Genomic DNA, 17,625 nt, shown 5'->3' on the forward strand with positions numbered 1-17,625 from the left:
ACCATAACCGAAGCTCCTGCACGTTGTGTCCGAGCCCGGCCCGACCGACACATTACCGACAATGTTTTAATAGTGCGCCGTGACGTTCTCAACTACAATTCAGAGTTGTTTGAATTACAGAAATCTGTTTAGAATTATCTTAATGAACTAATGCAACAAGGACGAAGCATGTAAACTGCGCTGTTTGTTTATTCAGAATAGAAACATAAAAACATGCCGCAATGATGCACACAGAAAATGAACAAGAAGGAAAGGCATTTAACCAGGTTTTAGAATATATTTAAAAAAAATATGTTGGCCTATTTTGATATTTTAAAATGTAGGCCTATTCTAATGCAAAAAGATGGCGCCCAGCTATATGTTCATGAAACGATTTTCTAGTTCGTCATCTTTTAAAAAAATATTTAAAAATATAGCAAAATTGTTTCCCGGTGTTTAACGCACATGTTAATGTTACAGAACATGTGCTTTATTGAATGAAAGTAAGACCGATCGAATTTAATGATTAAAACGACGTGAAAGGAACTAAATTGTGAAGCCTTGATGTATCCTACAATAAGGGACATGCGACATTTAAGAGTGATGGGTATTTCAAAAATTAATATAAATTATTCACATGCATCGATTTTAATGTTAAACATCTCTAAATCCAAATGAATCCATATGGAATATATTCCGACAGTTTAAGATACGATCTTTGAATTTTAAAGTCGAAAATATGTTATTTTAACACCGCCGCGCAGGAGGCATGGCAAACTGAAACAAAACTTTAAAGACATAAATATTACGTTTAGCCTACGTGTAAAATTATATTTAAATGAAACCCGTGAATTGAAAGATCCACTAATAATCGCCTTAACTTGAGTGATGTCAATAAAGTTTCCATGTTAGAATTTAGAAATATTAAAAACTTAAGCAAACGACAACGAATATCTTTTCTTACCACTCGCCATTGTAGCAGTCAGAGAATTTTGCCTTTGAAAATGTAATATTTATATGCTAATGAATTAAATTAGGGGCGTTTAGAAGGCGGAGTTCTACGAGCATTCAGCTGCGCACAATTTTAAGATCATTTGTGATTTATAAACCGCACATCTGGAAATGAGGCGTACGCACGGTTTTTTGTGCGTAAGCTCCTTTTCTCTGAATCACACTTACGATCATTTCAGAAATGATCTTAGATGAAATGTAGGACAGTTCCTACGTCGCACTTTTATAAATGAGGCCCCTGGGGCCTCATGTATAAAGCATGCCAGTTCCCACGCAAAGGTTGTGATTTATAAAAAAACAAACTTGACAGGAGAATGGGCTTGCAAGGTGGGATATTAGGATGATTCATGTACACACACTTGCAGGTGATCTGTGATTTATAAAAGGGAACATTGCTTTGCTTTATAAGTCTTCATAATTTTTGGTGTATGCCATTTTTGGCTTTTGTGCGTACGTAGACTTTTAGTAAGTCTACACATTTTTAACTACATATTCAGATTTTGTAAATCATTTTATTTTTATAAATCATTTATACCCTCAGATGTTTATGACGTACTTTTTTTTCATGACTGCACTATAATGCTTTTAATGACCCACAAAGTTAATACTTACGAATACACCGTAGCTTTCATTCAAGTATCTTTTTTTAAACAGCATACAAGTAGTACAAGGCAGAATATTCCTGCCCTTCCCAAAACATGTTCTAGGAGGCTTTTTTATTGGTACAAAATCCATTTTATTGTTTAAATTCATCTCACACGTCATAAGACGCTCATTCCAAACCGATTGCCATAGATTTCAGACAAAACATGATATAACATTAATGATAGCAACAACTATTACAACAAACAAACGTTTTTTGTAAGTTTTAGAATCACACCATGGTTGACTTGAATCAAAAATGTCCCAAACCCCTGCTGGCCCTGAGTGTAGACTACGGTTAAAGTCATATTATGGATCATACCGGCTATATTAGGAATTTTGTTAACTTTTACAGTTCATTTTTTCAGATCTTTTTAATCTCTAGTATAATTTACTAACAGGCTCCGCCCACATGTACATTATCTCTAGTACATAAACTTAAGGGTAAAAGCACATTGGTGAAAAACTCTGTTTGATGACACTTAAATCAAATGAATGTAATTTCTTTCGCACAGAAACAAAAAGCTGCATGCTTATAAACAAACCAAAGAGATAAAATGATAAACACAAACACCCCCAATCACTTTTTCCACACAATGAGATTAATTAACATCATATCTAAATTGCTCACGCTTTAAACACCCCTATAGTTTACAAAGTGACATCATTATGTGGTCACATAAGAGGTCCATTCACATTTAACCACCGAACAAAAACATCAGAAATGCTCTTATTATGAAAAAGACCTCTTTTCATTCAAGTGAACATTTAAAGCAGATGCCTTGATATGTCTTTAGAAATCGTATTAAATCTATTATAAATATAACTTGAATAGAAGGAACAATAACTTGATTCGTCCCAAAGTAGGAGGCAGCTTCCTGTTAACTTGGAAAATATAGCGGTGTTGTGTCAAAATAATCACAGCAAACAAAACAAAAAATCACTCACCCATCCAATTGAAAATAAAAAATCTATTCTATTCATGGACATTATATGGAAATATAAGATTTTCGCTATTGACCACTAAGACTTCTTTTTAGTTGAGCTGAAAATAGACTTTAACAGCTAAAAATATTTTTTTTGTTTTCAAATATTAGCTAAAGTATATAACCCCTCCCTAGAATAATAGGAAATTTCATAAGACCTACAAAATATAGCAATGAACCATCTTTAAAAAATAGTTTTGCTTCTTTAAATATTTAGAATACATTCATGACTATTGGTAGTAGTGCCTTTTTGAACGGTGGCAGGGTGGCTTTGCTCTGCCTCTTCCATTGTCATGGTGGCCATGGTCGTCACTTGGGTCAGTATCTAGTTTGGTATTCGTGGTGCCATCTGTTGAAGTCATTGTAGAAGAGGACAATGCTACCAGACGCCATACCAGTGATGACGCATCTACACAGAGGAGACAAGTACACAGTGAGATAGAGGAAACTGACTGTACTGCTGCAAATAAAGGACTTGTGCATAAACTTTTATTGTTTTTTATTTCATGTGCATAATCTATTGTAAATGTATATGCATTTTCCTATGCCAGTATTTGTGAAATAAGGAACCGGACAGATTTCTGCTGGTCAAAATAGACCTGCAAATTAAAATTAAATTACTGTACACTGAAGAAAATAAAGGCTGGATTTTAGGCTACTTAAAAATATAGTGCATAATTTTTGCATCAATCTTTTAACCCCTTAAGTGGTGCTGTCCTGTGAGCAGGACACCTACATTTACGTCAATATTTTCCATGTAAATTTTATGTCTATCATAACAAACTATATATTCTATATATTGTTGGAAATGACTAAGCCTCTAGAATACATATTTCAACAGTGTTTTCTAAAATAAATTATTTAGGGAAAGTAATTGATTCAATTATGAAGAGAGTGTGCATCAAAACATTTATTTCCTGCGAAATGTCTCGGGAAGCCTACGTTTACTTTAGTGTTTTGCATGGGAATTCTTATCCAATCAAGACAAACTATACATCGTTTGAAAACTCAGAGAGTGTAGTTTTCATTTATCATTTTGCTAAAGGAATGACATGGTGATAGTCAATTTCTAAAATGCCACAGGTATACAGGTGAGCCCATGTTGTTGTTATATATTTGTAACACTAATACCCTGTCCTAAACCTAAACTATCTTGACAAACTATATATATCACTGGAAAGCTCTAAGAGTGTAGTTTTCATATTTCATCACCATTTTAGGAGAATTATGATGTAGTGAGAGTCAGTTTCTAAAATGTCACTGGGCCACATTGTAGGCCTAATATGTTTTTACATATTTCTAACACTAAAACCCTACTCTAAACCTAAAAAAATCATGACAAATATATCACTGGAAAGCTCTTAGAATGTAGTTTTCATATTTTAAGGTCATCTGATGATAGAAATAATGTAGTAACAGTTTTTTGTTACATGACCCCCCCATAAGAATCCATATTAATTATTATTTATTCATAACACTATATCCTATTATAAATCTTCAAAAATGTTGACAAACTATATATTGTTGAAAAGCTCTGAGAATGTAGTTTTCATTCTTCAAAACCTTTTTGCAGTAATAATAATGCAGTGACAGCAATTTATTAATTTGTGACAAGAGTATGCAGCACACCGTTGACACCTAGTGGCCTTTGTTGGTAAAACCACTAAAAGTGTGACACAAACCTCATTTTTTGTTATTTTAACTTGAAATTTGACAGAACTACTTGAGACTCATGGCTTCATGTTTGCATTATTACTTTTGTAAAACATTTACACTTTTATAATTTTATTTACAAAATGAATATGCTATGGAATTATTTTTATTTATTAAAATAAATGCAAACTGCTATAACAATTCATTTATTTAATATTTTTACCTCCTGACACTTCTGTGAAAACCCCCAAAGTATCTTCTTAACCCCCCCTCCCCCAACTCAAAGGGTATTTGCACCACCTAATGGGTTAAGTAAGTATTACATGGAATTGGAAGCAATTTATGCAATTGCAAATAAAACTTGCTTAAAAAAGTGGATGCAAAAATGATGCACTATATTTTTAAGTAAATCCAGCGTATTATTTTTTACAGTGTAGATTATTACAGATGTTACGGTTATCGAGGATTCAAAATATACCTGCCCTGTGATACGACATACAGATTTAGTATTTAAAAAGAAAGCAGGTTGGTGTCTTAAAGTATATTACCTTTGGTCATGTGACATAGCCATGGAGCGTATTCCAGCATCACATCCCGGGTAAGTGAAAAGCTGTTTAAGATCATGAACCTGCCACACAGTGAGAACTCCTCCATCTCCTCCAGATAGCAGATACTGGCCATCTTTACTCAGATACATCGCCTACAGCCAAATACACAAACAACAATCTTTGTGATATATAGGAGAGGGTTTTCACACACACAGTGGATATTCTTGATAGTAGTATGCAAGTATCACATTACAAACATTAACAAAGACATAATCCTATCAATTATAAGAACTCCAAAATCATTCTGTATGGAAAATGCAAACACTGTGTTTTAACCCCTTGACCTTTTAGTTGACCTTTCATGTTACCCGATGATAAATAACGCTGATAAGCATCTGATGGGCTGTTTAAGTGTGTATCTCAAGTCGCTGAATAAGCTCTTTGTACATGGTGATGAACGTCGGGTGCATCCGGCCGGCCTGTGATTAGAAGGGTTTACTGACACCCCTGCGGACCTCAGAGCAAGCGTGCCCGGCCAGAGGCTGCCTCGGCCAATCAAAACTCACACAACCCCCGTCCTTCCCAGCATGCACGGGGGCCAGCCTGGCGAACAGTTTGTTTCTTAAAGCGCTCTAGTGGTGGTATCCTGCGGCGAAGGGCAGACAGAGTACGAGATTTATTCTGTTCATCTGGTTTTCCTGTGTGCACATGGGCTGTGTAACACTTTAGAGGTCCCAGGAGAAACACAGATAATATAGAACAGCAAACACACTGGACCCTTTCATTTACTACACACACACTACACAGGCACACACACACACACACGCACATACACCACTCCTGGGGGCGAGGATGCTGTAATAGCACAGAGTGTTTGCAAAGTGGCTATTAAGTGTAATTAATTACGTAATTGACTTAATATACCATTGACCAATAACATTATTTTCCTTTAGACATTTTAATATTTTCATTTTTACTGTTGTTAGGTCATGTCATGTTCACTATTAGGGTCCCTTTACCTAAAAGTCCAATAACACACTTGTTTGTTTTCAACAAGATTTAAAACAATATATTTAAACTCTGTAAATTGTATCATTCAAACTAAAATTTCAATTAAAATTAGTAAACAATAATAAGGCATTTACGCCAACAATTTTATTTTTAAATTAAAAATATTTCACATATTCAAATGAAATATTATATTATGTATGTATTATATTAAATAGATATGATATAGATGGCCATTTTTTTTATTTATTTAGCACTTTTTTTCTTAAATAAATGCTAATTAAGGGATTACTCTACTTTCTTAAAAAAATCCCAATAATCTACTCACACCCAGTTCTTCTAAAATGTTGATGTCTTTCTTTGTTCAGTCGAGAAGAAATCAAGTTTTTTAAGAAAAACATTCCAGGATTTTTCTCAATTAAATAAACTTTATTAGACAAACACTTTACAGTTTCAATGCAGTTTAAAATTGCAGCTTCAACGCAGCTTCAAAGAGCTCTAAACGATCCAAAACAAGATTTAAGGGTCTTATCTAGCAAAACAATAAGTCATTTTCCGCAAGAAAAATAAAAATTATAAAACGTCCCGTTGTGGTTCTTCATTCTGATTGGTTGAAACGTGTTCTAAGCCGTGATAAAATACGCCGGTAAACCCACAGTTCAGACCGCATTACATAAGTATCACTGCGCCACTGTTGCTGCATACTGATTTATGAAAATAAACACCACAGTCTTTAATCATATTTTTAATTTTTCTACAATTGCACAATTAATAGCGATATCCAGATAAATGTCAATAAATATTGTTAAGTCATCTCATCAATAAAGAGAAAACGTTCTCTGAGGAGTTTCTACCTCAAATTCATATGTCCGCTATTATCCACTAGATGGCGATCTTACCCAACTTAAACACTGATGCATTCACTCAACACTGAAAACACCGTGTAGTACTGTTCATGGCTCTGAATCTGATCTCTTACAAAAGTTCTTCACAAAAACGGAATTATCTCCGCTTTTAGCTGAAAATTTGAGAGGTGATAAGAGAACAAATGAAGGTAGGATGAAAAGTTTTTTTTTTTTAAAGCGGAGCGTCTGTTTTTTCATTTGATATATTTTATCTTTATTTAAAGAACATCATTTTTTTGGAAGCCATTAAACTAAAACTGGGTGGCAGTAACTTAAAAAAAAAAAAACGCTGATGAGGAAAGAGTTAAGCATGCTTCCAAGCATATTTGATTATCACTTCAACAGTTGCATGATATAAAATGTTAATGTATAAATTAGATGAATGATGTTTTATAAAAATAAACACCACAGTCTTTAATCAAATTTTCATTTTTCTGCGTCTGTGTTGCTTGAGAACTGCACTCTGTTTCAGTCACACTTGATTCTGAGGAACTACTTTGTTGGGCGGAAGAGTAATATTTGTACTAATATAATTACAACTTATTTGTGTTTTATTTTATGAAATCCACCTATGAATATTAAGTAACTGTTTTATAAAAGCAATAAGCCCCGCGAAGCAGTTGTGTTACAGTGCATTTTATAACATCTAAGGGGGTTTACGCACTCCGCTTCGCGTCGTGCCTAGCAACGCACCTTAGCTGTTATAAAATGCACTGGTAACCCACTGCTTCTTGGGGCTTATTGCTTTATTAAAAGTGTCCTGCCTTTTGTGTTTTACGTACACATGTACAGTACACATAGTGTAAATACCTCTAGTATTAAACATAGACTAGCCACAGATGGCCAGTGCTTTTGATACAATATATCAGTGTTTCCCTACCACTGTGCCGCGTCACAGTAGTGTGCCGTGACCACTTGTTTGGTGTGCCATGGAAAAATAACACTCCCACAGTGTTTGAAAAAGCTCTCAAAGTTAGCTACCAGGTTTCTGGGTTGGTCACAGCTGCATGTGTCATCAAATCAAGCCAGTATATCATTTGTGTTCATCAAATTTCACATTAAATGTAAATACTACATTTAATACAGTATGATATATTTAGCAGGTCATTTAAGCATTACAATACAGGTTTGTGCAGATCTGTTAATGCTTATTGTGAAAGTGATGTGCCGTATGATTTTTTACTTATCAAAACTGTGCCGTGGCAGAAAAAAGGTTGGGAAACACTGCTGTATATAACGCAACATTGCTTTGGGCGACCTGACTGAGTCCTTCGATTTTGATTCTGCTGCCCTCTCACCTCTCCTATGGCTTCCTGTCTCTTTCTATAGTCCTCTTAAAAGAAAGGCAAAAGCCACCACAAAACAACATAAATACTGATCTGCTAGATCACTGTCCAGCGCACATCAGACCACTACAGCAGCTGAGAGTATTTGCGCTCATGCAGTCTCTTTTGATTTGTTTTGGATGTGCCTGAGATGATGTGTACTTTAAGTAGGGTTCAGGTTACACTGTGGTAAACCCCACATAATTTCATTTCAGTCCTTGTATAAATACATAGCTTAGCACAGACGTAAGCATCACAAGAGACTATCTCAGCTCTGTCTCATCTCATCAGATCCGAAGAATAAAGTGGTAAAGTTTTATATCCTATCCTGTCCAAAATGCCTTAAAATGAATCATCTGAAACCCTGCTGTTTGAACATTTTCAAACTCCTCCCTGTGTGATTTGATAATAATGTCCTCCTCTCTCTGCTACGGCATGATTAAGTCTTCTGTTGGCTTTTTTCTTTAAAGATGTCTGAGAAAATACAACAGTACATAATCCAGCATGCACGGTGGTCCCTCTGGACCGCGTCTGGAAGAAAAGTCTGTGAGAAGCGGAGATGTCCAGGTTGCGAAGCGGATCGGGTCAGAATCATAAATCAGCTGCCTCCTCCAGGGCCGCCATTCCAGAATCTTCCAAGATGGCCGCCGCGCCTCAGATATCTGACTTACGGTCGGGCCGTGATATTAAACAACGGGGTTGTGTTGGATGATGCCCCACAGAGGAGAGGCTCTGGCTTTTTTCTCCTGATCTTCTGATCTGTCTATGTAGGGTCAGGATATGTCTGGCACGAGTAAAGGCTGGATTTATGAAGACTTTAATGCAGTCTATTGCGTATGCGCCCATGGCTTGGGAAAGTCTGCTAAAATGGTTACTAATAGACAGAGACTCGCTTATGGACTCCAGAGAGCCATTCATGTATTATTTCTACTTGTCCAAATTAATGTTCTGTCAAACCATCAGCATAAGGACTCACTTTAAGGGCTGCAACAAACTGTCTAACAACCGAAAGTCAAATACAAAACCACATACACTCTCTCTTCCACAAATACGTATAGACACACAGATGCTACAGTGCAGTAGTTTACAGCAATGTGTGAAAGCACCCAAAAGTGACAAAAATAATTTTACGCTCAATAGTCGTGAATGCAAAGAAAATTAGGGTTACTTTTTCCCCAACTTCGTCAACCATATCATTGGTAATTGAAAATATTTAAACTTCACATTGTGTTGCATATACAGTATACGATTACACTATGGAATGCAATAGGCAGAAAAGTCAAGGGACTACTTGCACTGACTGTTGTAGGGCAAATGCATTTATGTCACAAATTATTAAGAATTCATTCTTAAACAAAAAATATATTAAAGTACGTGTATTAAACACCCAGCCAAATTTGAATGCCAAGTAAATAAAATGTTATCAAAATCTTAAGCAGCATTCTCAGCTCTTAAACGATGAGGCCGTGTCTACTGTCGACGCTGAAACCACACCCACTCCTAGCAAAGCTGCCGTCTCTCTCAACTTTTCAATACCGCTAGAACCTGAAAGGATACTAGTGACTGTGTTAGGCTCCGGTGTGTTATCGAGCCACCCTTTTAACAAAACAATCCTAACCAAACAATCCTGAACTCAGAAATGAAGAAAAACTGTCTAATAACGGTATAATATCACAATTCAGTAATACATGGTTTGTAACGTGTTTCAGCAATACAATTTTACCATTTATAACGTGTCAAAAATTACTTTCACCCAAATACTGTAGTTCACCCAAAAATGAAAATTCTGCCATCATTGTCTCATCCTCATGTTGTTCTAAACCTGTAAGAATTTCTTTTTCTGATGAACCCAAAGGAAGATTTTTTTGATAAATTATTAACTATTGACTTGCATTGTAGGAAAAACAAATACGATGGAATTCAGTGGGTACCGTCAACTTTGTGCTTACCATCATCTATCAAAATATATGCCTCATCATTATAAAAATATCTTCTTTTGTGTTCAACCGATTAGTTAAAAACTATCGAGTTAAAAACATTTCAACTTATCAAAATGCCGCAAGCGCACCGCAGGTCATGTGACAAGAACCTACGCACCTAGGGTTTTCCACGCTTTTTAGGCGCGACTTGTGAACAGCCCCTATAGGGTGATTCACATATCTCGTCTTTTGCGTGCTTAAGTTCGTTAGGGGTGCGGTATGCGCACTCATAACAGAAGCGACACAGTCGAAATGCGCGTGCAGTGCTACTGTACACGCTCGTTTTTTTTCAGGCGCGTCCGCATCGAGTTAAAAACATTTAAACTTTTCAGAATGCCGCAAGTGCACCGCAAGTCATGTGACAAAAACCTAAGCGGCTAGTGTTTTTCACACATTTTTAGGCGCAACCTGTGAACAGCCCCTAAGGCAGGGGTGTCCAAAGTCGGTCCTGAAGGGCCTGTGTCTTGCAGAGTTTAGCTAAAACTTTCCTCAACACACCTGCCTCAAAGTATCTAGTCTGCCTATAAGACCTTGATTAGCTGGATCAGGTGTGTTTGATTAGGGTTGGAATAAAACTCTGCAGAGACACCGGCCCTCCAGGAGCAGGAGTGGACACCCCTGCCCTAAGGGGTGATTCACATATCACATATTTTGCATGCTCAAGTTTGTTATTTCAAATGTAGGCGCGCGGTATAACTGAAGTATAACTGAAGCACTCATAACAAAAGCGACGCAGTCGCAATGCGCGCACAGTGCGACACGCTCGTTTTTTACGGGCATGTCTGCACCACATTGAGTTAAAAACATTTCAACTTTTCAGAATGCCGCAAGCGCACCACAAACATGCAACAAAAAACTATGTGGCTAGCATCTTCCACGTGTTTTTAGGCGAGACTTGTGAACAGCCCCTAAGGGGTGATTCACATATCACGTCTTTTATGTGCTCAAGTTCGTTATTTCAAATGTAGGTATGCATGCTCATAACGGAAGCTACGCGGTCGCTAATGCGCGCACGATGCGACACGCTTGTTTTTTTACAGGCGCGTCTGCACCGCATCGAGTTAAAAACATTTCAACTTTTCAGAAATTGTCATGTGACAAGAACCAACGCACCTAGCGTTTTCCACGCGTTTTAGGCGTGACATGTGAACGGCCCCTAAATGATGACAGAATTTTTTTTTTTTGGGTGAACTATCCCTTTAAGAGGCGAATTACAACTATTTGCAGATCTGTCGTGTAAAAGTAACAAACATGATTTATTGATTTAATAAAGTGATCGCCTAGAAAGTAGAAAAAATCTGCCATGATGAATACATCTCTGTACAGTATGTAGCTGCGCTGAACGCTGTTACTGGAAATGTCTGAGCTGTATTATGCAAGCACTCCATTTTAAGTACTTGAGTTATCAAATACAAAAGTACCTTAACCAGCAGAACCTCTGAAAAACACGATTTATTCTTATGTAGGTCAGTTTCATTTGTCTCTTGTCAAGTAAAATAAAACTCAATTTTCTGGAATAAACTTTTCTGCTGAGATAAATTTGCTGACCCAATGCTAGCCTGTTGTAGGTGGCTGTGAATGTTATTTTAGATATGACTTAGGTCCCTCTACTTTATACTAATTTCTTCACTTATTTTATCATTCATTACTATAGATGAAAATCAATGAAAGCTACAACATTTACAGCAGAGGTCTCCATCTGGAGGGCTACTTTTAAAAAACTTTTTTATTTTACTTGTTTTATCATTGTTTAAAATGTTAACATACATAAAAGAAGCCAAGCTCATATAAAAATGTGTAATAATTAAATATTAAAATTGAGATTATTGGTAGAATGTGCTTTGGTGGGCAACTCACATACTCCGTGTCGGCAACCTGGTGCCCGTGAGCACCATGTTGGAGACCACTGATTTACAGGTATAAAAAAATGTACACGGTCCTGTTACATGAGTGTTATGAGTGTTATGTGGTATTTTTTGAATAATAAAGCAACATTTTACACTATGTTAAACAGGAGAACTGTCTCTCTTCCGTCACTGGAGCCCTTGCTGTTTATTGAAAACAAATGAAAACCGGTCGCAATGAGGAAACTAATCAAGCTCGCAGCAGCAGAGGGTCGAAGCGCGCGTAACAGAGCCCGCCGGCTAAATGAGATGCAGGTGTGGGTATGTGTACGGAGGAGAGAGAGCGGTAGAGAGATAGAAAGAGAGAGTGGGAGCTCTGTGAATTTTCCCAGGCTCAGAGGAAAGAGAAAGTGATGGAGCGGGAATGAGAAATAGAAATGGCTGATTTTGGGACCTCTGCCCGCCGGTGACGAATGTGTCATCTAATGCAGGAAGGCTTGCTGCTGGCCATACTGCTCATTTTCTAAGGCGAGTTGAGTGGCATCGTGTAGCCTTGCTGATCAAAGGACAGCTTAGGGCCCTCAGGGCTCAAAAGCCAAAAGAAAGAGCACTGGAGTGAAAGCGAGAGGGAGTCCAGAGAGAGACAGAGCTCAGAGATCATGCCAACGTTTAATCACGAGCTCGACAGCTGACCAGACACAACATAGAGATGAAAAGAGAGATGGAAAAAGACTAAATGGCATGAACGAAAACGAACGAGCCGCTCGACCTGTTGCTCTAGCCCGATAGGACAGCCGATTCCTGAGTAAGTGAGGAGTTGGTGCAATACTAGTGGATAATGTTTACCTTGATGTTGTCCTCCACCTCCATATGTCCCAGGAGTTTTCCATTGATGCTAAACACACAGAAGTGGCCCTTGTCGTAATAAATGACGCAGTGACCCTCAGTGGAGGACAGCACTAGACGTGGCCGCGCACAGCCGTCTGGTCCCTCCAGAGTCCTCAATAGATCGCCGTTCATGGAGTGGATCAGACACGGACCCTCTGTACACATGAATACACACAGTTACTTCATGTCTATAAAAACAATTATTTTTATATACAGAAACATTTCTGCATTTTTAACATTATTTTAATAGTGATCAAAATTTCATAAATGTGGACATCCCCAAAATGAGGCTTTTCTCACGTTTGGGGACAAAAATATGGCACAAAAAAGTGGCTAAACATGCATGCAAACCAAATAAATACACAAAAATGTGTGAGATGCAGGAACGTGTTTGTGTGTTTGAGGTTTGTTTTACCTCTACAGCCGCTGATGACCAGTCCAAGCTCTGCACACACGCTTGCACATGTTACTTCACAGTCATGACCCGTCAGGATCGCTCGGGGAGTCACAAACTCCGCTGGAGACACAAACACACACACAGGGTTACTTTCACTATATTAGTAAGGACACTACATACACTTCTATCCTTAAACCTAACCCCTTAAACAAAAACATTTGATCCTTTTTTAAATTTAAAGTAATTTTTTGCCAAACTAATGCCTACACAAAAATAACCTAATACATGCTTGGATGCACTTGGACAAAAACTAAACAAAACACCACATTAAACTCACAAGCACATGCAATACTGTAACACTTCTGTTGTTTATGTTAAAACGAAGTTGCTGGTCGTCCACCATGTGATTGTATTTAGTGGCTGTAATCACTGCAATGTAATACAGACATGCACTGAGCAGTACAGCATCTTTTTTGGTGTGTGTTGTAGTCAGAAATCTGAGGTCTTACGCAAAACAACTATAGCTGTGCAATATGACGAATTATCAATACATCACAGCTACAACAAGCCTCTCTGGAGCTACACTACTTTAGTGGTTTTCCTTTTGCAAAGTGGTTAAATGTGTAATTTTTACTGTTGATCACCATGTGGCACTATTAACCCTTTAGTATGCCATTGAAAATACAAAGCTTAATTTCTGGTTTGTACATTCTAAGAAAGGATGTTTTAATTTCAACGCATTGTTTTGTGTTATACTATTTAACACATTATGTGTTATTTTAACACATTATGTGTCATTTCGTGTCGATTTTGAGTTCAAATAAATGAAATGGACCACACAAGATGTGTTAAAACAAGTTAACAAATTCATTTTAAGAGTGTACATTGAGCTTTATGGAGTATAACAGCATATTATACTGTGTGTGTGTGTGTGTGTGCGTGTGTGTGCATGTGTAGTGAATTTGCACAACCCACAAGGGTTAAGACTTTGTCATGGCTTTGAATTTAACTTAACAATTTAATTCTGTAACTGGTGAATTTGGGAGTAAAACAGAAGATTTCAAAGAGAAAAAACAGAGGCGGGACATTGTATTTTATACCTTTAAGAATAATTTTGATTACGATTAATTTGTTTATACTGTAAGAGAAAAAAATTATTTTAGGAATTAGGGTACATTTATCTGAACCTCTACCTGCTGGGAACAAGATGGTGACCTGGATCTGAAGAATAAGGATAAAGTTTACTGTGGAGAGCTTCTCAATGTAACCAAACTGTAACGCTTCTTTTGCAAAGCTACTGTATTACTATTTATTCTGATTGCCGTTGCCTTTATTACATTATTAACTATAGCTATTAGGATTTTAGAAAGACTGCAATACATGTAAAAATATTCAAACATTATTTAAATAGCTATTTTTTACCGTTTACACAGTTCATATTATGTGCAAAATGTAGGTAAAGTCAAAAGAAAATAAAAATATATTTTACACTTTTTACATTTACAATTTACACGTAAATTTTACATTTCCTTAACAAAAAAATTTATTTCGTCTAAATATAATATGCCCAAAAAGAAAATAAACATGTGGCATAAAAGTAAATCAAGCCAACTGTCTTTTAATGTTGACTAAAAGTAAGTGTCAAAATAATTTTAATTAATTTACTTAAATAAAGAATTGTCTCTCCGTACCTAGACGCACAAACTAGTCACACACACAGACTACTCTAACCAAGCAGACCTCTCTCCCTCACACACACACACACACACACACACACACACACACACACACACACACACACACACACACACACACACACACACACACACACACACACACACACCTACTCTTAGTAGATGTATAGGTTTCATTAGTTTGCAAACTTCCTCAATGTCTCAAATTTTAGTTATAAACTACAACTCTTGGGATTAAAGCCTGATGTCGGATTGTGCCCTGAGAAGATCAATAAAACTGATATATTGGTGTATCGTTTAACCTCGCCCGTCATCGGCCACCATTTGGTTTACATTAAGACAACATCTGATTACAATCTAATACTATATACTGTATACTATTTATCTGTACTGCAAATGTGCACTAGAGAGTATCGCATATCTGTAGAGTAAAAGTGAGAGAAAAAGAGTGTGATTATATACATAAACACCACACAAGACAATGCTAGAGAAACCTTATTGCACTAATATTTGTAACTGGAACACCATCAGACTGAATTAACTGTATAAGTCTTCTGCATATTTCTGTCACTAGATGGCAGTGTGGTCAACAGAATCCAATACTTCACCATACAGCCTGGTAACCTGTCTTACCCATGTAATTTTTTATAAAGAGGACAAATCACAGTGGCGTATGGGTAGGTTTTGCATTAAACAAACACTTAACAAAATAATGGTATCTACACAATTAAGTATTTTAAAGGGATAGTTCACCTTAAAATAAAAATTATGTCATCGTTTACTCATCCTCATGCTGTATGAATTTCTTTTTTCTGATGAACACAAAAGAAGATATTTTGAGAAATTATGGTAAACACACAGCAGATAGTGACCATTGACTTCCATAGTAGGAAAAATATTTTGGTAGTATATAATATAATATTTTGGTATATATAATATTTTAGTAGTATTGTGATAAATGATGAAGAAAGTATTTTGATAAATGATGGTAAGCACACAGTTGACGGTACCCATTAAATTCCATCATTTTTTAATTCCTACTATGGAAGTCAATGGTCACTATCTGCTGTGTTCTCAAAATATCTTCAAATAATATAATTATATTGTACATAATGTACCACCAGTGAGCTAAATCTACAAATTCACTTGAAAGTACTGAACTTTCAGCTCTAAAGAGTCTCTAATAGCCCTGACGTTGACCATCTGCCCGCAGTCATATTTATATGTACAGACGCTCATTATCCAAATCACAATTAGTCATAAATCCTGCGCCATTTGTAAGAGAACACTTACCGGCATGTAGAGCATCCAAAACCTCCAAATTAGCACATGGGAAGTGTGTGTTTGTGTGCGTGCCCTGGACTTTGATCAGAACCCCAGCCATATGGTTAGTGTGCACAGGGGAAGCCTGTGGCATTTTTCACTTTTATTGAACGTTTTTTCGCTCTCCCAGATAGATGGGACTGAACTCTCTAGAGCCCGGGACCTCAGAGTCACATTTACTGTCTCCCTCTGTGGCCCTTCGACCTCCACTTTCACTCACTCACACACAGGCAGGAAGGCAGGCCGATTCCATTTATGGTGCGATACTAGCCTGAAACTCAATCTTCTGCGCAGAGCCCTGCTGTGGTCAGATGAAACTGGTTGTAGCTTCTGAGAGTGAGCTGTAAATCATTACACCGGCCCTGACAGGAACTAGAACGCATGAGAATGTGCGTGTGCGAACGAAGAGCTTTTAACACCATCGCATTGCTTTGATTTCATCGCATGCATGAAAGCTTTCGCTATGTCTGTTTGCCAAGTGCTGGTTGGGGGTTTTGGCTCTGGACGGTACCCTGATCTTGACCTCTCGGTGTGAGGAACACGGCAAGCTCATTTGAGCGCAGATGCTGAAGAAACCGTTTGTATTGCAGAACAGATGCACACCAACACACCTGTATGTGAGTAAATGTATGCAACTTACTCCCAGGGTCCTCTCCGATGGTGCAGTGTTTGCCATTCCAGTACCAGAGCAGGAGCGTGGCATCTCTGGAGCCCGAGAGTATGTAACAATCTCCACCGATGTATGATTCTGAACGGGCCACACAGGTGACAACATCAAGGTGACCAAAGACAATCTGGGTCAGTTTACCTGCAAACACACACATGCGCACAAACACACAGTTTTTAATCCTCCCATATTACTTTAATACTGAAATAATTATCCATAAATCTAACTCTCGCAAGCCTGTTTGCATTGCTATTATATAGGAGGTTTATTAAGTTATGGCTGGTCTCCACATATACTGTAGATGATTTCAGGTTTTACTACCCTTGAGGGGACAGTAGGTCCCCATAATTTAGGCAATATGAGACACATGCACACATACCGCAGAATAGGAAACCCCTCAATCTGCATACAATGAACAACATATCATGCACTATTCAGGGTGCGATCTTGGGGCAGATGTGCACTGGTTAATCTGAATGTTTATTGTAGTATACAGTGCAAAGAACCCTGCAAGGTGTGAGGGAAGGATGCTGCTGAGGTGATGCTGTATGTTATGCTTTTTACACATAGCAGAAGCTCACACCCTCCCAGATCTATTTATCCGTCTCTGTCGATCTGTCTGTCTGTCTGTATCCCTGTCGATCTATCTATCTGTCTGTCTGTCTGTCGATCTATCTATCTATCTATCTGTCTGTCTGTTTGCCTGCCTGTCTGTCAATCTGTCTATCTATCTGTCTGTCTGTCGATCTATCTATTTATCTGTCTGTCTGTTTGCC

At 37.4% G+C, this 17,625-nt stretch overlaps 1 protein-coding gene across 1 annotated transcript in view; it reads right to left on the reverse strand.

Annotated features, from left to right (window-relative positions):
- Nucleotides 1-1,702: 1,702 nt before the first annotated feature.
- The window catches only part of lrba (LPS-responsive vesicle trafficking, beach and anchor containing), a 399,709-nt gene continuing 383,786 nt past the window's right edge, over nt 1,703-17,625 (reverse strand). Inside the window, exons 52-56 of the mRNA XM_073864338.1 lie at nt 16,823-16,990; nt 13,184-13,285; nt 12,727-12,923; nt 4,820-4,971; nt 1,703-3,027 (exon numbers count right to left, since the gene is read on the reverse strand). Coding sequence (XP_073720439.1) covers nt 2,937-3,027; nt 4,820-4,971; nt 12,727-12,923; nt 13,184-13,285; nt 16,823-16,990 — 710 coding nt within the window. The 3' untranslated portion in view covers nt 1,703-2,936. The remainder of the gene's footprint in view (nt 3,028-4,819; nt 4,972-12,726; nt 12,924-13,183; nt 13,286-16,822; nt 16,991-17,625) is intronic.

Source organism: Misgurnus anguillicaudatus, chromosome 3 (genome assembly GCF_027580225.2).
Source record: "Misgurnus anguillicaudatus chromosome 3, ASM2758022v2, whole genome shotgun sequence".
Taxonomy (NCBI): domain Eukaryota; kingdom Metazoa; phylum Chordata; class Actinopteri; order Cypriniformes; family Cobitidae; genus Misgurnus; species Misgurnus anguillicaudatus.